Source organism: Aplysia californica, unplaced genomic scaffold (assembly GCF_000002075.1).
Source record: "Aplysia californica isolate F4 #8 unplaced genomic scaffold, AplCal3.0 scaffold00445, whole genome shotgun sequence".
Taxonomy (NCBI): Eukaryota; Metazoa; Mollusca; class Gastropoda; order Aplysiida; family Aplysiidae; genus Aplysia; species Aplysia californica.
The window spans coordinates 27,148-53,596 of record NW_004797715.1 but is presented as its reverse complement, the minus strand read 5'-3'; the positions used below and the strand labels follow the sequence as shown (position 1 = coordinate 53,596).

Genomic DNA, 26,449 nt, shown 5'->3' with positions numbered 1-26,449 from the left:
GCACAGCAGAAATCCAAGGCATCAGAACTGAGTTTTTAGTTTTTACTTTTGGTAAGTGTTTCACGGCACTTGCGACACAATAAGGTCATATAAGTGCCGAAGAATAGATGTGTCACAGGACAGTAACATACACAAAAGAGAAGGAGGAGAGATAAGGACGATAGACGTTTGATAGGAAAAAAGGAGCAAACCACACCAAAGCACCCGCCAACCATCCATGAACGGAGTTGAACTTTGAAATTGAAAGCAGACGCATACACACAAACACACTCATTTATAAAGAAGAAACAATTTCACTGACAATGGATACAAACAGCATTGACAGATTTTTTTGCTACACAAAATAAAACTGACTTGCTCACATGAAAAATGAAACTTAAAATGGAATTCTCAGGCTTAACAAACTTGTTGTATTTTATTATTGCACATGATACATTGATCCCACTCAGTCTGCATGCAAATATAATATGCTAGAATGTTGCAAAATGTAAATCTAATTATATATTAGATCTATATAAAATATCCACAAGAACTCATTATCATTGTCTAGGCTAGGTCAGTATTTCCCGAATTGACTGGACAATGTTCGAGTCAAAAACATACTTTAAAAAATACTTTTTCATTTGATTTCATTCAAATCAATGAATTTAACAGATGTGCAGCCAGCTGTAGCAACCTTCCCCTGTGTTACAACTACACGTGCAGGCCTGTAAAGCGCCTATCACATAAAAATAAACTTGAGCCCTCCGAACTCACTTGACCTACTACATACATCCTGGTTCTCCACTCTGAGAGGGGCCACATTTGGGCTACCCCAACGTCACACCAAAAAGACGCTTTTTTTCACTTACTTTACGAACGAGAGGTTAAAATTTACTTTTACCCCGATCTGAATAAATGATCATGTAGGCCTACTTGGGACTTTACTATTTCATGTCTGAAACAAACAAAAAATCACCTGGCTCCAGTAATCAAATTTGTTCAGTGTGCACCAACTCGTGAACTGAGTCATGCAATGACAGTGTGACCATGTTTCATTAATGATAATGTCGGTGTCCTTCAGCAAGACATGTTACCACTAGATTTTAAAAATTTAGGTTATACTTTGTGTTCTGAATTGTATACACTTTACTGTATTTTGTAGAAGTTCATGTGTTCACATTTACAAGCCAAATTTCTGCACAGGCAATCTTTGCATATGTCCCATTTTTACTTTTACATCATTTACGAATACGAAAGACTCTGTACTTCAATTATATTATTGCACCAGTGTAGCAGAATTATTCCCAGAAAATTGATAGCATACGTTTTTGATTTACAAATTTAAAGAATGAAGGCCCTTTACTGCATTGTTTAACACAGCAATTAATTGAGACAAACTAAATACTAAACTAAAGATGTAAGTTGGGTGGAGTTTGTCATGGAACTGAAACACATTTGTGAGGCACTGTGGTGAAATCAGGCACTCGTCAAAATCATGAAATCAAAGAAACTGACATTTTTCTGGCCATTGGGCTTTTTTTTCTTCTTATTTTTTTTTTTTTTTTTTACTCAATACCTTTTACGTTCATTTAAAACACACATTCTCAATGGGTTTTTACAGAAAAACCTTGAACAAAGGCAAAAAATAATGAAAATTGCAGTTTCCACAGACACTCAAGCTTTGGATTTTGTCAAACTTTGGCAACCATTTTCTCGTTAAGTTTACTTCTGACACCAGGTAACCCCCATCTCTTCAATCACAAATATCTCAACTTAAATTCATGATAAGTAGGTAATTTTTTTTTCACCAAAAGCAATACGAATGAGAATTTTTTTAAATGATACCAATAATTCCAAATGCCCAAAAATTGACGAGCACCAGATTCCACCACATCGTGACACATTAATTTAAAAAACAAAATAAAACAGTTAACTTTAACAGAAGAGGAAAACCTGTAACATGTCTAACACAACAAATTAATAAATGTGTTTTATGCAGTATGTGACCTCAGTCTTGGATCCAAATGTCTAACACGTTGATCCTCTTTAGCTGCAACATACACATGTATTAGACATTGGAAAATCAAGTCACACACAAGCATATAATATAGTACAGTGAGTTTTAAAAATACAAATGTATTTAACTATTTTTACTTCTTTGAGTAGGCTACCTTTATAAAAATGTGAACATTTTGGAAAAATTGTTATTCTAAAAATTACAGTAAATAAAAACATGCTTTGAAAACTTCGACCAGTATGTTTGAAACAGGACCTCCGGCTATCACTAAAAAGCCATCAAGAGAAAAATGAAGCAAAGACAACAAAAAAAAAACCTCCAAAATGGAAAGATCTCTTTACATAAAAATTTTAGCTTCAAAAGTACTTTGAAATGAAAAAAGACCAGTTTATACCATTGAGTTTCTAATATTGCTGGAACCTGGTAAAGTTGATAGATAAATTTTTTTAATAAGGTGTGCAAGTGGTTTCAGACAACAACTTCTCAGACATAACTGAGCTAAAATTCACGCTACTGAACAGTCTGCCCCACCACTTAGTTCGAGTGAAGAGAAGCACGACAATGCAATCACGACTATGTGATTTAGTGCAGGGAAAAAGCTAGATAGAAGAACAGAAGGGATTGAGGGAAAGAAAAGAAGTATGATCTGTAAATGGTATACTCCAACAATCTACTTTGCTATCTCTGTACCTTCACATAATAAAATCAAAATATAAATATACATACATATTATCTAGTGTACCATTTACCCTTGAAAAGGCAATAATAAAAAAAACCCATACCAGTACTATAATCTTTTACCAAAAAAAATTTACTTGACCCTTACAACCCCAGTACCCTCACACACCACCTCAAAACCCAGCTGGGTTTTTTTTTACCATAATATATCCAATTGACTGAAAAATTGTCTTTATTACCATAATATCTAATTGACTTTGTAAAATTTTCTACATATGTTAACTTCTAAAACTTCAAATAAAAGCCGAATAGAGATTTACAAATGTTGCAAAAAATTGCACACTCTGTCAGTAGTGGAAGTGGTTGGGCCCAAGGAGTTAAGGCCTCCAATATTACCTGGGCCAGAGGGAGGTGAAGGATAAAAGTAGACCAGTAGTGTAAGGTTAATCAATCAGCTTAAAAAATGAATATGAAAATAGATACAACATGAATGTATGGGCATAATTACCAATGATAATAGTGTATGACTGACATTCGTCAGATTTATAGAATGTGGTACTAATCACTAAAAAACCAGTAAATTGTCTCCTTTGGTGACACATCACATAATGCTCTATACACAAAAGTACGCACTGACAGAAGTATGTCCACATTTATGTTTCTTTTTGTACATGCAAAGCCGCACTTTTTGCTCATGATGCTCAAACTCGAATGGATGACAAAAAGAGGATAATTTTTTTATGAGACATAATAAACTATTGTTTAAAAGAAATCTCAGAAAGGGGTTTTAAAAAACAAACCCAGAGATGCCAAATACTTGAACAGAGCATGTCACTAAAGCAGTAAGTAATCACTCATTCTTATTCAAGACATGAAAGATTTCAGCATGAATAAGAACGAAGCACTAACTAACAACAGCACTTCAAAAAGCCATGGTATTGACCATGAATGTGCACGATAAAAGCAAAGTGCGAGGTCTCTAAATCTCTCTTTAGGAAAATGAAAATGAAGAGAAAAAAAAACAAGTACCATCCTCGAGTATGTCTAAACTCAAACTCGGATCAAGGCAAAAATGCTCACAATACACAGACACAATACGTTATTTACACATACACTACAAATTGTCACCATCACTTTGTTAGACATAGTTATAGTAAGCCTACTAGTTTAGGCATATATATGTTCTTGCGCGCTCATATGACCTTAGCAGTTGCGAGCGCCATAAAACCTTATACTATACATACATACATATATGTTCTTTCATTTTATCTGAATCATAACAGCACTAATTAATTAACATCACAAATATATAATACAGCATGATGAATCTGCATTTCAATGTGCATCTATGCGCGCCAATTAAAACAAAATGAAAGGGTGGATCTAAGCTTAAGTCTGTCAAGGAGGAGAGGTGCACACAAAAAAAAAAAAAATTTCAAGTGAAAAGTGTAGATTTATAAATAATTTGATTGGTCACATTGTTTCATACAGCCAGGATCTCAGTGAACATCACAAACTAGCAAGACCAAATACAGGAGAGAGTGGGAGGATCAACTTTGGTAACTGAAAACATGTGACAGTAGAAAGCAATAGAGCTCTCACAAGTCCAGAAACAATACTACAAAGGTGTGTAGTAAAAATAAAAAAATTTGTCCAAAGAAGCAGCTGAACTAATGATGCATCCTAAAATCAAAACAAAGGCAATCCAACCCAATTCTAATAATTCTGAGCAGAACTACAAAAATATAACATCTGCATCTGACAAGCAAATTTCCACAATCAACAACGACCTGTATGTCTTAAGTCAAGCAATGTCTCTGTTATCTTATCTTCTCTTATCTTAAATATATAGGAATGTGTGGAGAGACTTCTTTAAAATCACAGAGAGCTTGTCTACTATCTGGTGCAGAAATAGTCATTTGCAAAATAATTTGACAGAAAAAAAATACATTTAATAAATAAATGAAACCAGAAATGTCACAAGTGAGAAGATATGAGATCACTAATTTTTAAAACAGATAACGAATGATTTTTACTGAAGTGACAGTTCTATTTTACATAGCTCCTTTCTTTTGAAACAAATTCAAGTACATAGTGAACTCCTAATTAATATCCAAACAGGTTAGTGCTAAAAACTTTAAAATCCCTCCAACCAACTTAGGCTTTGAAAAATTCAAGTCTAGGAGGCCTGGATTGTGTTGGGAGAATTATCAGCAAGCCCCTCTATTAGATGAATTAATAGAAAACAACTTCGAATAAACATGACAGAAAATTTGGTTGATGGAATAAGGAGAGGCAAAAATTAGAGCAGTTTTGTCTTTCGCGCTGAAACAAAGCACACTATTGTAACATAGGTGATGTAGCAATTGAACAAATTCAGAAAACATGATTATATCATGTTTATATCAGAATTTAAATTCAGCAAACATATTTACTTCATGTTTATATATTAGAATTTAAATTCAGAAAACATGTTTATATCAGATATTTAGGAAAGAAACAACCCCTTGAGACAAAACTGTTCTATCCATTCAGAGCTTCTATTTGAAAAGACAAAATGATTCACAAGAAGAAGGTAAGTGAACCATGATAAAAAAACAAAAACAAACCCACAATAAATAAATATTCAAAAGCATAACATCACAATAGGAAGAAAGAAAAAAAAAATAGATATAGCCTATATGACAAAAATTATTCCTTCATGTCAGAATACAAATCTTTAAATGCACAATATCATGAAACCAAGATCATCAAAGTACAGATGATTTCTGAGCCAATGCTGTGTGGATGATGAACACTTCTGGTGATGAAGAAAGTGCATATGATCATACTATCACTTCAAATAAACAATCATGAGCACCAAGTAGTATTAAAATTGTAAATTAAAATGTAGTATACATTGAAAAACCACAAGCTGCAATAATGATCCTTCAATTCTGTCGCACTGATAGGCTGCAAACAAAAACTTCTAGCTTCTAGACCTTATTGTACCATTCATATGACTCCTCATTTTCTCTCAGTAAAAGATAACCTGGTATCCTTGAACAAAACACCAAAGTAGAAAAATACAATTTAAATTTTCATTTACGCTAACTCGAGCCATCAGTATACTGCATTAAAAAGATTGTGAACAGAATTCTTGGAGAAAGAATCATGGATGAAACATGGGAGAGTATAATCCTTTAACTGATTCCATCCATTCACGGCTCTGAGTTTTTCCTCTGCCGCCATTCGACCGCTGTTAGCGGCTCAATGAAATCCGAGCGAAATCCGAAACAAATGTGCACTTTTTAACATAGTTCCTACTTTTCAAGTTGTTGAAAGGAAGTAGAACTGTAAACAAGCCTGCCCTCAATCTCTGAGAGCCAAAATCGATCGAAACTCAGCGAAATTCTAGCAAAAATCGTTGTTTTGTTCTCGCTATGTAAGAGTAAACAACACTGAACCTGGTATAATAAAAAGGCCCTTCAGTGAAAGATGTTCAACTAAATTTGTGAAAATCTTGCATAAATGTGTGCTTGGGTGATATCATTAATATTTTGTGTTGATTCCTATGGACTATTAGGACTTGTAGAGCTGAGAAAATGCAGTAAGTCGAAATTTTCAAAGAGGGGTTGTGCAATTTTTATTCCTCACTCGTAGTTTGTCTGAAGGAAAATACAACACAAACATAATATAGGTCATTGTTATTGATAAAAACAGATTCCTTTTTTGATTCCCATCAGTTTGGCATATGACAATACATATTAGAGTAGCTTAAAGCTTCACAGTAATGCAATAAACCGATGCACCCCAGGTCTAAAACTGAACGGGGAAAAATAATTCCGTACAGAGCCTGAAAAACTCATGGATGGAATCAGTTAAGAAAACCTTTTTGAAGTCTGTGCAGGGATCTAAATTGTGTGAAAAATCTTTAAAATATCCAGACTATTTATGTGCATGCCTTTACTCAAGATAAAGCGGCACACGATGATGTTTACGAAAAAAATCCCAATAGACATTGAATATTTTACTTTGACTTTTCCAGCCTCTGTTATCTTCATGTATGGAGGGGAGATGCAAACGTCTTTCTCTTGTTTGTTGTATCACCTGTTTCCTGGTTATGCTGAGAGACTTTTACATACAAAAAGTTTATGCTCAGCCATCACTGGAAATTAGGAGGCAATACTGGTACAATTACAACTAAATCAAATTAGAATTAAGAAGTAGGGGAAAATGTGGGGGCAGCTAGATGAAAAATGGGGGCCACAATCACAGCACAGTGAATCACAATAAAATGATAACAGAAATGTTGAGGTATGAAGTGAGAATGGGTGCAAAAAGGCCAGTACTATTTTTACCCAGTAGCAAAGACAAATATGACGACAGCATATATGTACATGAATTGTTTTCTACTATTGCTTTATAACATTTTAAGACAAGCAAATCTGATACTTATATGACAAACAGATTTTTGCGCAGTACTTCTTTCAAAGAACAACTGTCATTTCACAGCCAATACTAGTTCTTCACTACTCCTCTCTCTATTGGTCCAACAACAATAACATTAGGTCAAATATGAAGTTTGCTTACACAATGTTAGGGAAATAAGAGAGCAAGAAGTAATCACAACCCAACTGAATATTCAGTTTGCAAAATATCAAAATGAAAAAAAATGGCTTCACACTTCCAGTCAGTGTGATGATATTGGATTCTTTAAAATACAACAAAAAAATGAAAGCTATCCAGTAAAATTCTAAGACTAGACCTATACAAATTATAAGTAAAAAATTTGAGTGCAAATCCTTCCCACAAGGTATTGAAAGCATCCACAGCAGCATCTAATGACAGACAAGTTAGCTCAAAGATTTTTTAACAAAACATGCCTTGAATATCAAAACAGTACTTAAAAATTGTTGAGATGTATCAGTAGTCCACGAATGGTAAGGTTTGAAAATGCAGAGCCCTAGAAAAATCACTCAACTAGAAAGTCTCCGGGAGGACAATGTGCCAAAAAGAACTTGAAAGACATGTCATAATCAGAATAAACCAAATTCTCTAGAAACATGACATTGTAACTTTGTACTGATGATGTAAAAAGAGGGTGAGAAAGTTCCAGAGACAGTTCACACTCTCAACACAATCAGAAAAAAAAAATTACAAAGGGAAACAACAGAATGTTACAGAGGTCATGTCTCCTTCATCAATAAAACTGTCATTGTGCTGGGTACAGCAAACTTTTTATGGAAGGCTAAATGGATGATAACTTAAGATGAAACAGCTTTCACAATTCAGATCACAATACACCGAGTTAGGAGGTGATGGGGCTAAAGACACATCAAGGGTCCTCTGGGATTGACACAGGTACCACTTCGCTGGTGATCAGAGTTTCCTTCATCTCCACATCTTCCCCTCTCGCTCTTGTCATCATTGTGTCTCGGTCAGCCCTAATGAGCAATACAATATAGTTTGAATTATGCTTAGCTTTTTGGTTCATTTGTTGTTTTGTTAGTTTATTGTAGTGGAGGAGTGGGGGTGGTTTAGTGAAGGGAGTGCATTTCTTTCATGAATTTTAGAGCGTTGAGAAAATGAGTAGAAGGAAAAAAGAATGAAAAGTGGAATCAACTTGGGCATCTTCCCATATATTACAACAAGTAAGTGCATATTATACAGGTGTATGTGTATGTGTGTGTGTGTGTGTGTGTGTGTGTGTGTGTGTGTGTGTGTGTGTGTGTGTGTGTGTTTGTGCCTGCGTGTGTGTCTGCATGTGTCTGTGTGTGTCTGCGAGTGCATCGTGTATGTGTGTCATGTGTTTGTGTCGTGTGAAACAGAAGTTAATTTGTCCTGGTCAAGAAAACATCTCGGTTATTAAGTATCTCTATTTGTATGTGTGGTGGTAATCGGGCAAAATGAAAGTTAGAAGGATGAGACAAAAAGGAAAAAACTACATCCTATCAAAAGCACCCTATGAGAAAGGGATGTTGACATGAACAATAAATATAGCTTTACACAGAAAGAAATTTTTTCCACTTTATACAGTTGGAAACATCTAGTGAAGTTTGCCACAGATGAATTGAGGGGAAATAGAGAAACCATCAAAACAATGTATTTTTTATGTTCTTTCCAAGGTGGTCTTCAGACATAAAAAAAACTTATAAATATATCAAAAGCATCATTCTACCAAAGATCCAAAAAGCAGTTTACAATATTCATTGACAGCTATAATGGGGTTGAAATACTCTTTTTCCAAGTTTTTCCAACTTAATTTTTCAAGTTAACATTATTAAATAAAAAAGTCAAATGAAAAGATGTCCAAATTCAGAGTTCATTCCTGATAGAGTTAGCTTGACCCCCTCGCGGCCACTGCTGGTGTGCGGCCAGTTCTCACAATTCACATTCCAGCTGCTGTAAGGCTTTGAATATACCACTGCAGCTTCTCTTGGGTCTGCCAATTCGTTCACTTTCATTTCCGGACTTTCCCGCTGTTCCGACACACATGATGCGAGTTTGAACTTTTCAACCCAGAAAACATCCCTTTGTGAAATTTCAGGTGAGTTTTTCATTAGCTCTTACTACAACCTAAATATTATTATTTTGTCATCTAAATGTGGTTTCTGTGTTTTAAAATGCATGTTTTTAAGCCTAACATTGTATAAAAATCGCTCAAACGTAAACTTTCGGAGAAACGTCGATGGCCGCAGCCAGGGCAGGGTAATTTTTCATGTGAGCCCACATGCGGTCTAATCGGCCGCACCGAGGACGGGCTTTACAGTAGAGGTCCAAAATGATAGAAAGCCCTGGTCAAATGAAGGCTAAGGTCTTGAGATAGAATCTAGACCTTGTTCTTGATAGAGGTAGGCTGTTTGCAAAGCTTTTTGTCCACTTAATAAAGTTAGATCTAGGTCTACTGTTAACGAAACAATACGATATATTCGAGCATGGCACCGATCTCAGTCGCCTAGTGGTATGGCGTCCTCCTCGGAAATGGAAGATCGTGGGTTCAATTCCCGACCAGGTCATACCTAAGACTAAAAAAACTGGTAATCTAGATCTAGAAGCTGTCCCACCTGGCGTCGGCATTATGGGACGAGTGCTATGACGTTAATTTGCCTAAATGACCTACTGGTTTTAATTAGAGACGTTAAGGCCAACTCAAACAAAAACTCAAGTATGGCATGAAGTGAACACTAATCTATCCAAATAATATGTTTTCCCAGGTCTCAAAATGAGTGGGAAACCGAAGGGGACAAAAGAAGCTTTAGACAATGTGCAACAAGCAGTCAGTGAAGGGATGGGGAGATGCCAAGTCAATCTGAGACCGAAAGATTCCTTTGTTCTTCCTACTTTGCAACGCAGGAATAATGGCGGCAAGAGAAAGACATCCCTGGAAAACCTTCCATCGCTCATCAGTGGACAAGAATTCATTGACTCTTTTCTTTAATCAACAAGGAGAGAAAGATCAAAAGAAAAGCAGAGATGGAAATGAGAAAAGTGGACAGAGTAGAGCCAAAATGGAAGAGGAGAAATGGAAGATGGGAAAGGAAAGAGAAAAACAGCGAGAGGAGCTAAACAAGCAAAGTGGAGAAAGAAAATAGAAAGAAGATGCGAGAAGAGAGGAGACTAGCCAAGGAGAAGGGGACGGAGAATAAGAAGAAGCAAAAGAAAAAAAGTCCAAAGTGAAAGGAAACAAATCCAAGAAGAGGTTGAGCGATTCAGACTATGACACAAGTGTAGGTATCAATGAAAGTGAAATGATACTGTGTGATGAAGATGACCTGCAGTTGGAAGATTTCATGGAAGAAGAATGATCGACTGAGGAATCCATGTTTGCCGAAGTGGGGGTTGTGGAAGGACATGAAACTCCACAGAGACGACACATGGACAATGAAACGCTTGAATTTGATGAAGGATCAAGAGATGGACCACAGACGGAGAGAAATAGAAAGTGTTGCTGCTGACAATGAAGGCATAGGAAACAAAAGACAAGTGGTTGAAGCAGAAGAAACAGAAAGAGAAGATATGCTTGAGAGTGACAGAGATGGAAACACAAGACCAGTCGTTGGACTTGGAGTAGAAAGAGAATAATATGTTATGCATGAGATGAATGAAGAAGTGGAGGACTGCAACATGGTCGGAACTGGAAACGAAATGGCAGCATTGGCTGAAGCGGAAGGAAGGCCAGACACTGTGAATGAGGAGAGTGGGGATTCACTTGGTCAGCATGACGGTGGAGATCGTACCTTGAGGCCAGAGACGTGAGACTTGTCCGTTCTGCTCTTATCAAGAGTAGACGTAATCTAGATCTAGATCTACCATCCTTGCACTTTTTTGCATAGATCTACGCTGTCATTGATTTCCATTTTGTTTGCATGCTCTGATCAAAAGTAGATTGAATCTCATTTAAGTTGTATGTACCATTCTTTAATTTTGAACGTTCCCATTTGCATTCCGTGTCACTGATTTCCATTTCGTTTGCATGCTCTGATCAAGAGTCTGTTGAATCTCATTAAAGTTGAATGTAGGGGTACCATATTTCAAATTGCACCTTATGCGTTTGTTATTGATTCCCTTCCTTGTTTGTCATGTTTTCAAGTGTTTAGAGCTTGTTTAAGGCCTGGCCACATAACGGGCATGGATTCGGCCGCACTTAAGTCAGGTGGCCGCATCATTAGCTCGTTGTCGGCCGCACCCAGGGCTGCCGGCCGCCAAGTGGTACACCGAAGTTGTGCAGAAAACACTCACTGCACTCTATACTTGAAGTCTTTAAATTCGCGGCCAGGTCAGGGCCCTTCCTGCGGCTTTTTTCTCCTCGAAAATCAAGTTGGGAATCTCTTAGTGCAGAAGCAGTGCTAGCTAGGGGGGAATGTTCGCTCGTGGCCGCAAGTGGTCAAGTTACTCTACCTTTCCTTTCATCCGCCTCTCACTTACTTTTTCCCAAGGGCAAGCAATCCATATACAACACCAGAAGTCAAGAGTAAAGCGCATCCAAAGATGACGGTTAGGGAATGGCACAGCAGAAATGGCACGAAAGGTGGACTGAAATGGAAAGTGTACTGTCATTAAAATTGAAAGTGGGCACTGATAATATTCAGAGATCAAACAAACTAGACAGGAAGGAAATTCTACCATTCTGCTCTTATGTGCAATACTACAACAACAAAACTTTTAACACATTTGAGCCTATTCCCGTGCGTTTATGGGACGCCCAGCTGGCCCGGTGGCCTAATCCCGTGTATTTACATGAAATCGATAAAAATAAAAACTATTTGGACAAATTAGATGCAATTTTCTATTTCTTTGAGAGAAATTCTTTCTTTCTCTTGCTGCATTTTTAAAAATTATAATAGCTTTCACAGTCTGTTTGTGGTAAACACTTCAATATACCCCCAAAGTATCAGGCTGCAACGCTTGTTGGGTGCAAAATAGCTCAGGCTCAAGTGAGTTAAACAATATAGAATTTATTTTCCCATTGTAAAAGTCCATCCAAAAAAGAGCCATGCCAGGTAGCATGAGAGCTTACTCACAAAATGTAACCTGAACCCAAGAATTCACACAGATTGGTATGGTGTGGGTCTAAAACTGTAACGTTACTAAAAATCTATTTTCAATAAGACCACAGGAAGTAGGCAGGGAGCCTTGAAACCAGAACCCCCCCCCCCCCAAACAAAAGAAGTTTAAAATTCCACATTAGGCATTCAAAACACCATTATCTGCAGTCATGGCCAAGTAAAATACCAACTGAGCTAATGGCACACCTTGACTAAACAGAATCCTCAGTCTAATATAAATCTTTTGATAATGCATTATATTCTTTTCAAAGTACGTCCATCCAATTCAAGCAAGAATCATTTCAGATATGTAGCAATAACATCAAATAGATATCATAATCGTACATGGCGTATGCACCAGCCTTCTGCCAGTAGCTTCTCCTCTCGCTAAAACGCGTGATGGGTTGTATAAAGTCCAGGAACTGGCAACAACAGGGTGCTTCAAGAACTATGATGGCAAAGCCAAACATCCTGCAAAAGAAAAAGAAAATTCAGAGAAAGAAAAATCAGAAGCACCTAATTTGTGTGGGAGAAAGGACTTTTGAGTAACGAGGCAAGAAGTAGCTTGTCTCTAGTCTTATCTCAAAATGACTGATTCGCCTGCCTTTTCATTAGCCATGATTGGGAATAAACTCTCAGGTTTTTCACATCTCCGATCTCAAGGTAAGAAGGACTGAACATATGATGTCAAACAAGAAAGAAAAAAATTACAAGCACACATCTTAATCAAAGAGAATACAAAAGCCCTCAAAAATTCATATTATGTAGAGAGGAATACAAGCAAGATGACTGAAAGAACTGGAATTACCCCATCATGAGCTATATGACAAGTGATGTTCGTCATTTTTACTTATGTTGTGAAGGAGGCAAGATGCTGTTGTAACACTGTTTATCATATTCAGCATGCTGTTTCTTATAATAAAACATGTTTTGTCAAACTAATTGAAGATTCATTTCTGCAATACTCTTTTCCGTACGAGGAAATCTTTTGCTTTTAGACAGTTCGTTGTACTTTAACAAACTAGATCTAATTATAGAGAATCGACCACTAAATTTAGAGCTATTCTTCTTCCCTGCGGATCCAAAACTGAGATTTGTCAAGCACAAATTGACCTGGCTTCACAAAGGGGTTAAATGCTGGTGCACATCAACAAGACACAAAACTTACATGAGAAATATTCCAGCCACTAAGCAAGTCGGTGATATAGTGAAACAGGCCCACAAGCCCAAGAACATTGCAGCTGTGAATGGAAAGATGTTGAGTTTTCGTAAGGTTCCTGTTCGAGTGTTGGGCACTATTTAGTCAATTTGACAAACAACAAGATAATATAACCAAAAGGAAAGAAAACTTCTAATAAAATTAATCATTGATAATAAATCAGCTCCGTTCAATTATCAAACATAACAAGACATGTTTTAATAGAAATATGCAGAACAAAATTATCTTATCACAACACTTGGTGGTCAGTGAGTGGCAAATAGATCTATTGACTACTTCTAGTTCAAGATCTGCCTTGATTTTAAAAAACTTTTAAAAATTGACAAGTGTAATAAGTTGTTGTGTGCAGATTTCAATGAGAGTAAAAAGCCTATGAAATTTTAGCTACACCCCACTACAGTATTTTTAAAATAAACAACAGTTGAACGAACAAAAAGATAAAGTAACGGGAGAGATACTGGTCATTGGGTAGAGCTATTTTCTAGAAGCAAATCCGCACATACTTGCAAGGCCCAAGTTCAAGATACAAGCCTCAGTCACTATGTCAAATCAGCAAGCCACTTACACCCACAACATTGTTTGCATCGCGAAGCCATTTTTACATGAGAAAGAAAGAAATCCCCCTCATACTCAGGTATACAAATCACTTGCTCGCTCATAGTGCCTAAAATCCTTGCTCGTAGCCTGTCCCATCCCCTCGTCCCCCCTTGCAGCCCATAATGATAAGCCAGTTATGGTCCCATATCCCCATTTGCAGCCTGAATAGGTACTTGCGTCATTAACACTGCTTGCCTTTAGTGAGTAAATTCTGAATTCATCCAGCTTGCAGAGTGAACTAAGAACCATGGGGTAGAAGCAGCTGTGATGATTTTGGTTGCAAGATGAAGAGACCTGAATCTAGATGACGCTATTCTTATTTCCCATCCTTAATTAGCAGAATGAGTGAATGTAATGCTGGAAAACATTACTCTGCCGTAAGCTGACAAAAAAAGCTTTTTTTATTCACAGCTGTTTCAAGTTACAGATGTTTTTCGTCAGCATAACCATTCACAAAATATGTTCTACCGAAAATTTAATTCTAATTGATAATTCAAAAACTAGTCACAGTTTCACTTTGATTTTTTCGCACAACTAGGAACTGATCAGAGATCAGGCTTTTGATTTTGCACCAACATAAACAGAACAGCGGAAGCAACGGGTGAAAGAGAAAAACAAAAGTATTCATTGCCGTCAGTGTCCGGTGACACACAAGAATCTTACGTTGAATGTGACATACTGGACTGTTTTGAGTGTTTTTAGGCTACCCTATTGAATATTTTAGTGAAATTGCGGTGTTTACATTGGATTCCTGGAACAAGAGTGTGATGTATGAACAAACTTCGAGAGATGGGTCATTTCTGTGGTTATAGATTTAGCTTTCGTGCTTAGTGATGACGTTTGGGGTGTCGTCATGCAGCCGTACAAGACTGACTGACATACTAGAAATTACATTGTCCTAAAAGCAAACATTTTTTTAATCATGTGTGCTCTCTTTACTCAAACAAATAAACAAACATATCCTTGTTTATCTGTCTAACTCAAAAATACACATTTGTTCTATGTTGGTATGATACGCCTTTTTCCAATACATTGTGTCATTGTGTCATCATTGTTATGTACAAGTAATATTTGTCATAATTGCTAATATCAATAAGTTTTCAACATATATTTCATACATGCAAGATTAATTTAAAAGCAAAATACGCCTTTATTGATCTGTGGATCTCATAGTGCCAGTTTGTTCTTTGTAGGCATGATTTTACCTTTTCCCAGTATGTTTTGTCATCACTGTTATGTACGAGTACTGTTTGTCATAATTAGCAACATAATTGTGATCGTCCACTGTCTTTGATATGACCTGATATCTGTTTCAAAGCAAAAGAAACCTCTCCTGGTTTCTTTTTTTATTCTTAGAGTGCGCATTTCTCTCTGGAGGCATGACTTTGTCTTTTCCTGTACATTGTGTCATCATTGTTATATACCATGCACAAGTCACTGTTATACGTACAAGTCAGCTCCATTGATTTTGTGCTTTTGCCTCATATTAGTTTAAAAATTGTTTTACAATGTGTTTTTCTGGTACTGAGGCTTTGATAACTGTATTTGTACAGCCTTTCACTATTGTGATGTCCAATGTTCAATGTGTGTCCTTTCTATAACAATGATGACATGTTCTGAGCACTGCGTCATTGTTACAAAGCTTGTCATTTATATTACCATTATGAATGGAGTTCATAGTGTACAAAGTCTTTGTTTACTAAACAAATGGAATTTAAAGTCCATAATTTGCCTTGCTGATCTGTTTTTGTCATCACTGTTACATACAAGAAATACAGTGGTTGCCAAACCAATAGACCCATATCTCCAAAATGGTACCTCTCCTTGCTCTGATACTCTAGGAATATGAGCTCTGAATGTCAATCTGTGACTGACAAAAAAGGGAGTAAAATTGGTAAGAAAATTTTTTTTGCACCACTGAGTCTCAAAGAGAGTCTCAAGTTTTGGCAATTGCTCACCTAGTCTGAGTATCTACCTACACGCTAGCCAGAATGAAAATAAATAAATATTTGTCCTATGCTGCTACTTGCTGAAAAAAAAAAGCCATACAAGCATCTTGTCGGGCTCGCCATTGTGAACGGTTAGTGAACCTGTGCATGTGCATCACATTACAGTGGGTACCGGTTAGGGTCACCAAAATTCATTCAAATAGACCTGCATGTGAGCCTAAACCAGATTGTCTTAAAATTTTGCGCAACCCCCCCCCCCCCCCCCCAAGCCTTTGTGGGTGTCATAAGGAAGGACATCCGAGTAACGAGCGACCACCCCAACAAACACAATAAAAAAGAGACCTAACCCTAACCCTACCCCCAAAAAGAACCTGCAACGGGCCTCATGTAAAAAGGCCAAAACAAGTCCTAAATGATTAAAAAAAATTTTTATAAAAAAACCACACTCCAAAACAAACAAGGAGCATATATATAGATCTAGATCTAGATCTAGTATCTAGATCTATATGGCTTACATCTACATTGCTATAGGGTTTGATACAATAACACAATAGAATTGGAATATGAATCCTCCATATATAGATCTAGAATCTAGTAATCTAAATAAATCTAGATCTAGATCCAGATCTTGTAGAACAAGTGAATAGGAATAGGTGTTTAACTAGAAATCCGCATCCGATTCCGAACAGAGGGACTCAGCTGAGTCTAGATTCTAGATCTAGATCTAAATTAATAAATAATTCACGCACCTGATGTAATGCTTATTTTTACCAATATTAATATTACAGCACAACCTATGATAGGGTTTGACACAATAGAATTGGAATATGAATCCTCCATTGAGGTCTATAATGATCTATATAAATCTAGATCTAGATTTAGATTCTATTAGAACAAGAGAGTCGGACTTGAATGAATCCACACGATCTGAACAATTGAATTAGTCAACAAACGAAATTCAAAATGGCCGCTCGAGCACGAAACCGAAAGTAGATAATTTACGTTGTCGTCCTTTTTCATATTCGCATTTCTACTTTGGTTCCGACAATTATGTCGGAAACGCCGACGTCAGCAGTCGGCGGTGCGCGCGTCGGCGGTCGGCACGAAAACGAAAGTGCCGACCGATGAAGCCGACGGGAGAAAAAAGGGGTCGCTGGCAGTCGGCCAGGCCTCGCACTACGCACATTGACTGATACAGGCGGGCCTAGCGATAGCATCGGTGGTTCGCGGGTCGGGTCGCGATTGTCAGATTTCAGACGATTGTCGGCAAACATGCAGGTCTAATTCAAAGTCTGTGCGCTGCGAAGTATAGGGCTCCGGAATGGGGGGATTATTGATTTTTTTGTGAGGACTTCCGTAACTAGCGACCACTATGAGGCAGAGCAGAATTGAGGGCTTGGGGTAGGGGTTGGGGTAGGGGTAGGGGTAGGGGTAGGGGTAAGGGTAGGGGTAGGGTTAGGGTTAGGGTTAGGGTTAGGGTTAGGGTTAGGGGTGGGGTTAGGTCTAGGCCTCTTCTTTATTGTGTTTGATTGGGTGGTCGCTCGTTACGCAAGTCCTTCCGATTTTTTTAAAAGGTACAGTCGGGGGAGGGGAGGGGATGAAGGCAACACCGGATGACAAAACTGAACTTGGAGTTAGTTCTGAACTGCCCGGTTACCATGTACGTAACACTGAGACTATGTGCCCGGTTGCTGTGCGTAGATATTGAGGCTACATGCCCGGTTATCGTGTACATGACACTGAGACTACGTGCCCGGTTGCCAGTTACCGAGTAGGCCTACGTAGACACTGAGGCTAGGTGCCCGGTTACCGTGTACGAAGACACTCCGCTTCCAAAATTATAAGACAACTTTAACTTTTGAAAGTGGCTATTCTCACCCGCCCGGAAGTTCTCGCAAGATCAACTCCTCCCCTCTTCTCTCTCTCTCTGTCTCTTTCTGAATACTGTCTATCGGTGTGGACGATCAAATTGACCAAAACAAAGTTAAAAAATGATGTTAAAACACAAAAGCAAATTAATTTGGTTGTCTACAAAGATGCTACGGCTATTTAACTTTTCGAATCGAGCCGAACTACGCGGGTCGCCATTTTGTTTTGCCCGGAAATTCTCGCGCTACTCCTCTCTCTCTTTCTCTCTCTCTCTCCACTGCCCACAGACAAAATTGTACGCTTTTAGTAGGCTACAGTTGTAATGGAACGTTTGTTCACGGCACAGAATTCTACAATTTTTCTGTTATCAGTGTAGAATTCTGTGGTTTAGGGTGAGCGCAAAATTTGGTGAACGCGCACCGGGTGAGAATAGCCACAAGACTCGCCTGCACTATTCGGTGCTTTTTCGGTAGTTCCCACCCCCCTTATTTGAGCCTGACCTACATCTAGATCTAGATCTATACGTTTGATTCGCGCTGAGCTAAGATATCAAATCTAACAACTGCAAAACATTAAATTATGGTAAAATTCAGGGGGGCATGCCCCCCTGAAACCCCCCTTCCTATTTTTATTAGGTCAGGGGGGCAAGAAACCCCCTACTCTTGTGGCCCAAACCCGTGAATAAAATTGCGGGGTGGGAACTAGAATCTACCGAAAAAGCGCCCACTATTGTCTATTCTCACTCCGGGTGAGAATAGAGGTGGCCTTAACTTTTATAACTTTCAACAAGGCCAGTAAAAAATAACGGATCCTAACAATATTTATATCAGTATAAAAAACATTAGCTAATACACACTAGATTTCCTAAACTCACCTATTCCTGAAACAACGCAAATAACTTTTGCGAGAAGTTTACACCACCAAGTGACTCCATCATCATTTTTTGTATCACCACCAGGGCGGCCTTCTTGCTGGCCTCCCACCGCAGGAGGCACCTGATTGCTAGGAGCCTGCCCCATCTGAAATCGAGAGCTTCACTTTCTGAGTTAAATCTGTTTCCTGATTCAATGAAAACAGCATTCAATAAATCATTTTCTGTCATCCAAATCTGATCATGAATGTCAATAGTGATGAAGCAACAGACGTGGCTATGTTTAAGGTGTTTATGACACATAGCGGTTGCCAGGATCATTACAAGTAATAGGCCTACAAGAGTGGTTATTCCACATCAAGTTGTTATAACAATAATCTAAAGAACAAGGGAGATTGTGTTATATTATGCTTCAATCTTCAAAACTTTGAATATCGTTGTATTAGCTCCATAAATGTTGATAGCTCAATGAAAATAATAATGAATTTTTTTTTCTATGTAACTTATAGCCAGCTGTTACTTATATTTGGACTGTACAATAAGGCACTTCAGTTTCGTCACCTGACGAAATCATGTATTTAGCAGTCATTAACAGTCAAAAAATAATTTTTGTCCATCTCGAGTTCCTTTCGCATTAATTTATAACTGTGTGGGAACAAGGACGAAGTTCTACTGTTCTACCTGGTGAACGGTGAACTCGAGTGTAGACTCTACAGCATCTCCCACTCTCAACAATGCCTTCTTCCACTTTTGCCGGACGAAATATCAAGTACGTTGTTTTGGATATAACAGGGGTTCTAAAAGAAAGTGGTCCAGGAGGTGGGCATGCTATATCGGGCTCAATAGATGCCATCAAACGGTTGTACAAGAATGGGTTTCAAGTCCGCTTTTGCACAAACGAAACAGTTATGACTCGTCATACGTTGGTACAGCAACTGAAGAACATGGGATTCGTCATAGATGAAATCAAAGTTTTCCCACCTATTCCAGCCGTTTGTAAAGTGCTTAGTGACAGGAAACTGAGACCTCATTTGCTTGTTCACCCGGATTCTCTTCAAGACTTTGAAGGAGTGGACTGCTCAAATCCCAACTGTGTTGTCTTGGGCGATGCCACTGAGCAGTTTTCCTATGAAAATCTCAACAAAGCCTTCCAGTGTTTGATGCAACTAGAAAAGCCAATTTTGTTCTCATTGGGAAAAGGCAAGTACTACCAGGAAAAAGGAAACCTTGTTTTAGATGTCGGATCGTATACGGCTGCTTTGGAGTATGCCACTGGTGTTACGGCTGAGATTGTTGGGAAGCCTTCCCCAACCTTTTTTGGTGCTGTGTTGCAAGATATGGGGGCTACAGCTTCAGAAACTGTAATGGTTGGGGATGACATTGTCAGTGATGTGGGGGGTGCTCAAGCATGTGGAATGGCGGGAGTTTTGGTCCGTACAGGCAAGTTTCGACCAAGAGATGAAAATCATCCAAATGTAAAACCTGATGCGATCGTGGATAATCTTGCCCAGTTTGTAGACAATTTATTAGCAAACATGGCCTAAATTTAATTAATTTTAACTCTTTCCTTCCAGCTGTTATTGTGACCTCTTTTTCTCTAATTGTGTGCAGTCAGCCATCCATTTTGGTCAATATTTATCAATGCCAATTTGCTTGGGTTTTTTTTTAAGCAATGATGAGAATCTGAAAATCTTTATCTAATAGTTTTTTTGTGTAGAAATTGGGAATGCCTTCTATCCAAAGGTAAAGAGTTTTTTAAAGCTTTTAAAAGAAGCTAATACAGTCAGGCACAGAGATAACATCATGTACTAGGAGAAAACTGGAAATCATGGGGATAGAAGAAGAGCTCTCGTACTAGATTTCTAGTTGGCATTTTCCCCAACTGATTAAAAAATTTGTGCATTTTAAATTTTAAATAAAATGTGTCAGACACATTTGTGAGGCAGCGTGGTGGAATCAGGCTCTCGTCAAGTTTTGGGCATATTGAGTGGTATTATCTTAAAGCGGGTTCATTTGTCTTGCTTTTAATAAAACAATTGCCCATCCATCTTCAATAGAAGTGGAGATATTTTGGATTGAAGGGGGTGGGGGTAACCTGGTTTAAGAGGTAAAATTAGCGAGAAAATGGCCGCCAAAGCTTTGGTAAAATCCAAAGCTGGAGAGTCCATAGAAACTGTAAATTTATATTTTTGTGCCTTTAATCAACGTTTTCTGTGAAATCCCCAAAGGAATGTGTTTGTAAATAGACATAAAAAGTGTTCAGTCAAAAAACAAAAATTTGTTTAAAATTGCTAAGCAAGGAGAAAACTGTTGCTTTCTTCACTTTGATTATTTTGACGAGAGCCTGATTCCACCACGCTGCCTCACATTTGTTAATCCCTGTCAGCTTTGAATTATCCATGCTTGTATCTTACACTTTTCTTTGAAAACCGTTTCCAAAATCGTGCCTAGATTTGATGTGAATGCACTTGAATATAATGAATGAACAATTTGCAAGAGAAACCTTTTTTTTTAAAAAGTGAACTGGGACAGAATAGACTTTGCCTCAATATATTTTTAGAATCTACTGATTTCTTTACACATAAGGTGTACATTCTAATTTCAGCCCTGTAAAAGATTGTGCTATGGGAATATCCATCGTGAAGAGAATTGTTACAAATTTTTATTTTGCTTCTCTTTTAAGGAGTTCCGCAGAGGGCCGGCGGCGCACTTACCGTGACAAGGTCCCCTAGACTGTGTAACTCCTTCCTTATTATGTGAAAGTGCAGAGATAGATCTGGTTGCATGACAGGATTATAAATGTTATGTCATCACATCTAAAGCTGTCTCAGTCTCATGGCGATTACAGTTTTGCACCTCTAAGTGTTAAAAATCTAAAAACTCTGTGCTGTGTGTTGACTTCTTAAAATAAAATAATAATTATAGGAAGTTTGGAAGCGAATGTCATTTTTCCATGTTGCTTTGATCTGATTCTGTTGTTATGATTGATGATATTCTGTATCGGCAGGTTTTCGGGTTTCATTTTTGTGGCATTCGTTTTTTATGCTCTATGCTCATTCATTGTGTGCTTTATAAATGACAGAGACAGAATGTCTTAAAAGTTCAGAGGGCAACATCTACTGACAAGTTGAAATTTTGTGTGATAGCCTGTTATGGAGGAAAAACTAGTACACATGGTACACATGTACAATAGAAGACTTTTTTTTACCTTGTTTTCTTTATATGCCTACTACATCATGAATCTCAATCTGTTGGTAGCTGTACTGTTAGTATTTTTTTTTTTATTCAAGAAAGTACCAGTGTTAAATTTGAATTTGTTTTCCCTTTTTCGACATAGTTTTTTGTAACTAGTTAATGTTGGGGTACAGTAGCTTTTTCATAGGAGACAAAATTAGGCTTAGAATTTTAGGTATGTTTGAGTTTATGTGTTACTCATTTTTTCCAAGATGGTACATATATGCAAACTCATCTACTTCATTGTATATTTCTGCCGCTTTAGTTGATGGTCTACAGCAATGTTTCTGGTTTACTTGACATCTACCTCTGGACCGGTCTCACTACTCTGTTTAGTTGACCCTACAGTTTACACAAGCTTGGGGGACTTGTGACAGGTGTTGCTGACCCCCCTCCCCCCCCCCCCCACCACCACCTGATTTCTTAAAAACATTGCGGTCTGGTCACTAGCTGTCGCTACCAACCTACTACATATCACGCATTATCATTCCCACCGCAAAATCCTTTCATATAGACAACACCGTAAAATGAAGCAATCCACCCACCTAGTCACAACAATCGTGAATGCCAACGCCTTTGACTTTGATCTAAATACCCCCAACGCTGTCATTACAGTAGCCAGTCAGGTGGGACATACAGTACGCCAAACTGCTTAGATGGCGGTAGCACCGTAGTAGACCATGGTCAGTCGGGCGGGACTTAAAGTAGACCATCGTATTGCAATAGACCATTAAGTAGACTGGCACCGTTTCTACTTATATTTGCTTTTCTACTATTCAGACAAAGTTTGTATTTGTTATTGTAGATCTATGTATACAGATATTTTAAAATCCCAACTTTGCCCATCCTTCCAAGTTTTTACAAATATGTTTTTAACTCTGCTCAACAAACAGAAATTTTTATTCCATATATTAATATATGATAGCAGTTGTACTTATATAGACCTAATTATCTATGATGACATACATGTTGTCGGCAAGCTGTTCAAAATTTTTTAATCCCACAAAACAACATTTTTCAGGAGAGATAGAAAACTGTTAATTTTTTCAATTCTTTTACAATATTGTAGCCTACTTATATATATTATGTGTCTTTTCTTGATTTAAAAAAAAATTATATATTTAGAGTTTGAATTTCAACAAACTATTTCTCATTGATATGTTGTATATTATGCAAGCAACTGTTGATACCTCAGGGCTTGATAGGCCTACATCTGAACAGCTGGCCGACAGTCTACAGTGGAATCCTGTTATAATGAGAGGGAGGGGACCGGTGCGAAATGTCCGTTATACCAGGATTCTCGTTATAAGGAATCCAGTAATAAATTCAATGGAAATAATGAAGTAGGCCTAATCTATCAGTTTGGTGTTCTGTTTATTTCTTTTTGTTATCTCCTCTGATGATGGCTTTGTTCAACATGACCTCTAGGTCTTACTTGATCAAAAATAAAATCAGGTTTCTTTCCCAAGCGCTAGCGATGTTGACAGCACGGCGTTGGCGATCAGAAAAAATGCGCTCAGGGCTAACTCGCCCGCTGTGTTGTCCCCCACCCCACCACACCCCGTGGTGTGTTCCGTCTGCTTGCGCACATTACTACACATTCACTCCATCCATCACAGCATGTCACCTCTCCATCCCCGCAACGGAGAAGTGAGGGCATGGGTAGTGGTAAGCCTAGATAATCTAGACTAGGCTGGCCTATCACACAATGCGTTCTGCCTGTATGCATGCGCTTACCACACCCTCCCTACTCATTCGCTCCGGCCTTCATTGTTGGCAAACGTGGGCTCTCCTATTCTTTGTTTTGCTCAAGGAGTTGATGTAAGGTCCTAGGTTTCGCTAGATCACCAACAAGTTTCTCAACTGGCAAAGTTTATATGTATAACTAGCCTGTGCACAGTGCACAGCAGCAGCAATATTCCGCTATAACCGACTCCCCTTGTTGTCCAATTGCGCTATAGCAGTATTTTATTTACAAAGAAAAAGAATGGAAAAAAATGGGGTTTTAGAACAGTGTCTTTATAACAGACTTCTCGTTGTTTCAGGACTCGTTATAAGTGGACTCCACTGTATATATATATATATATATAATAAGTATATCAATATTATGTATACTTCTCAGAGCAACTGATTATAGAGTTAGAACCTTTAAATGAAGATAATATTTTGTGTAGATAGCATGGGTTGACCTGCCTGTCTACCTTGAAGTCAGCCTATCTTTTTACTTTTAGTATTATTTCCCAAACTCTCATGTGAGGTTCTGGTGCTTAATTGTTACATTGTATGACAAAATTGTTTAAATCTCTTTGCTCAATAATGTGCTTAAAAAGCCTCCTTCAGAGATATCCATGCAGTTCTGTCATCCAGGAGACTCCCCACTCATATGTGTGTACCTTCATATATATTTCAGTCAGTCTCAACTTCTTCAAATCTCCATGTGTCTTCGTCTATCTCTTTTGTCATTTTGAGTCCAGTGGCTCTTGTAAGGGACATTCTTTCGCTCAACATTTGGTTCTGCCATGAGGTTAGCTGCAGCCTACCTCAGTGCCCACTGCTGTTGAAATCACTCTTGACCTTCACATTATGCGGAGTTTGTGGGACTTAACCAAATTTGGACCAAATGTAGCACACCACTACACTGTTGCTCTAAGTTTTCTTTACAAATAAATTGAGATGAGAAAAAATGATGATTATTTATCATGTAGAAGTATCACTCTTAAAAATCTTTGACCCCCCCTCTTAAAAAAAAAAAAGAAGAATAGATAAACTACAACAGAAACTACTAGATTCTACATCTCTACAAGTATGCCAATGCGATTCAGAAAAGTAAATTACTTCCTTGCCACATTTTGTAAGTGGCATCTGAGATGTAGCAGTTAGGCACTTCACAGTTGCATGCAGGAAACCCAAGTTCGATTTCTGAGTGTGGAGGATTTTTTTAATCGAGTAACTATAATACTAGGAGACTTTCAAGTAAAACTGTTGGTAGTTTAGTAAGTTTTAACTCTTGATTGTGATAGTAACAAATAAAGTTAGAATGATAAATACTAGTTGTGTTAAGTATTCAAATTAATATTGATTTCACCTCATTCTTCATGCCTGTATCACACTTTGAAGTGCTATTGAAATTATCTAAGATGGCCACGCATTGTTGAGGAGAAAAGTGATTGTCTTGGACGGGTGGACATTTAGAGCAGGTTCAACTACTGTTTATGTGCATATAACTATTATAGTGTGCTACTTGACTTTTGACTTTAACTGTATACTCATTACTAATATAAGCATTTGATTTTTTTGTGCCTAAATATATAACAATGGAATTGATGCTTCAATAGATTAAAATGTCTTGTATAAACAGAAACTTGTACATCTCCTCTGTTCTTATATTGTGTGTTGAACTGTCCAATGTTTTGTTGCCTGAACTTGATTCCTCTATGGGAAATATGGACAATTTTAAAAAGGTGAAATAGTTTTGGTTACAAAATCATATAATAGCATATGTTGCAGGAAAAATTCTTTTCGCTCTTTGACCTTTGAGTCTGTATTAGTATTAAAATTAATTACTTAATTAGCTAATATTTTAGAACTACATATCATGGTATTCATTTTTTTTTTTTGCAACAATAACAATAAGTTTCATTAAATTTATTTATGTCCTTTTTCAACACTATTTTGGATAACTGAGACACCATACTTGTGATTATTATATATGATCCTACAAAAACCCACTACTTGTTGAGTTTTCATGGCTCAAATCTATTCTGTCAGAGACATGTTAAATTGGAAATACCAGCTCAAAGGTAATTATGCAATCCTGAGAGGAGTGTTCATCCTAAATCATACTACTAGAAAGCCATCAAGTTCCGGTTAAAAATGGAGCAAGATTCTGCATGCATCTGACTTGATCATGGTTGCTTAGGAAGGCATCTAGACCTCTCTAGACCACACTGACTTCATTGCAGAATTGCTTTTTGCTCAAATTGATTGCCTATCGCTGAGCGCTAAGTTCAGCGGAGATTTTTTCAGAGGCTGTGCTCTAATTAATTTAGTGAATGCTAAATCAATAACCCGACTGGTTTTTATGTCTACATTATTGCTATGGTCATAAAAAAATTATTGGCCATTAACCTGTTATCAACCAGAGAGGTCTGATTTTTTTTTTCGTAAAAGATATAGATCTATATATATATCTGTTGCAAAGAAGAGATAGAACCCTATTGTTGTTTCTTAACCTTGAATGTCTGTTCACTTGCCCGCCTGCCCATCCATCCATCTATTTGAATACACTATAAAAAATATGTGTATCAGTTTGTCTCTACCTGTACACACATGTGTCTGTCGTTCAGTCTTTATATTTCTTTCTCAGCTGTCACTGATGTCATGCTGACTATAACATAGAAGACCTTAGACTGAAATCAATGGGGGGGGGGTTATTTTTGGTTATATTTTTTGTTGTTTTTGTTGGGGTTGTTTTTGTTGTTTTGTTGTTAGTTTGTTTTTTTTTTG

The 26,449-nt window shown here is 37.6% G+C and overlaps 2 protein-coding genes across 2 annotated transcripts; one reads left to right on the top strand and one right to left on the bottom strand.

Annotated features, from left to right (window-relative positions):
* Window positions 1-387: 387 nt before the first annotated feature.
* On the bottom strand, window positions 388-19,031 carry LOC101852495 (calcium channel flower homolog). Its single transcript, XM_005104992.3, has 5 exons — window positions 18,713-19,031; window positions 13,373-13,445; window positions 12,550-12,675; window positions 11,585-11,692; window positions 388-8,103 (listed from the first exon to the last, which is right to left on the bottom strand). The coding sequence occupies exons 1-5, from the start codon at window positions 18,855-18,857 to the stop codon at window positions 7,995-7,997; spliced, it is 561 nt and encodes a 186-aa protein (XP_005105049.1). The 5' UTR covers window positions 18,858-19,031; the 3' UTR covers window positions 388-7,994.
* A 257-nt stretch (window positions 19,032-19,288) lies between these two features.
* On the top strand, window positions 19,289-20,677 carry LOC101852259 (phospholysine phosphohistidine inorganic pyrophosphate phosphatase). The gene has a single exon (XM_005104991.3). It carries the CDS (start codon window positions 19,444-19,446, stop codon window positions 20,251-20,253), a length of 810 nt encoding a protein of 269 aa, XP_005105048.1. The 5' UTR covers window positions 19,289-19,443; the 3' UTR covers window positions 20,254-20,677.
* Window positions 20,678-26,449: the final 5,772 nt, after the last annotated feature.

Excerpts from the sequence above, each read along its gene's own strand:
- LOC101852495 (XM_005104992.3), bottom strand. The coding sequence starts at position 18,857 with ATGGGGCAGGCTCCTAGCAATCAGGTGCCTCCTGCGGTGGGAGGCCAG. Across the intron at positions 12,676-13,372 it reads GTGGCTGGAATATTTCTCAT|GATGTTTGGCTTTGCCATCA; the intron begins GTAAGTTTTGTG and ends TTTCTTTTGCAG. Across the intron at positions 11,693-12,549 it reads AAGGCTGGTGCATACGCCAT|TCCACCTTTCGTGCCATTTC; the intron begins GTACGATTATGA and ends TTTCCATTTCAG.
- LOC101852259 (XM_005104991.3), top strand. The coding sequence starts at position 19,444 with ATGCCTTCTTCCACTTTTGCCGGACGAAATATCAAGTACGTTGTTTTG.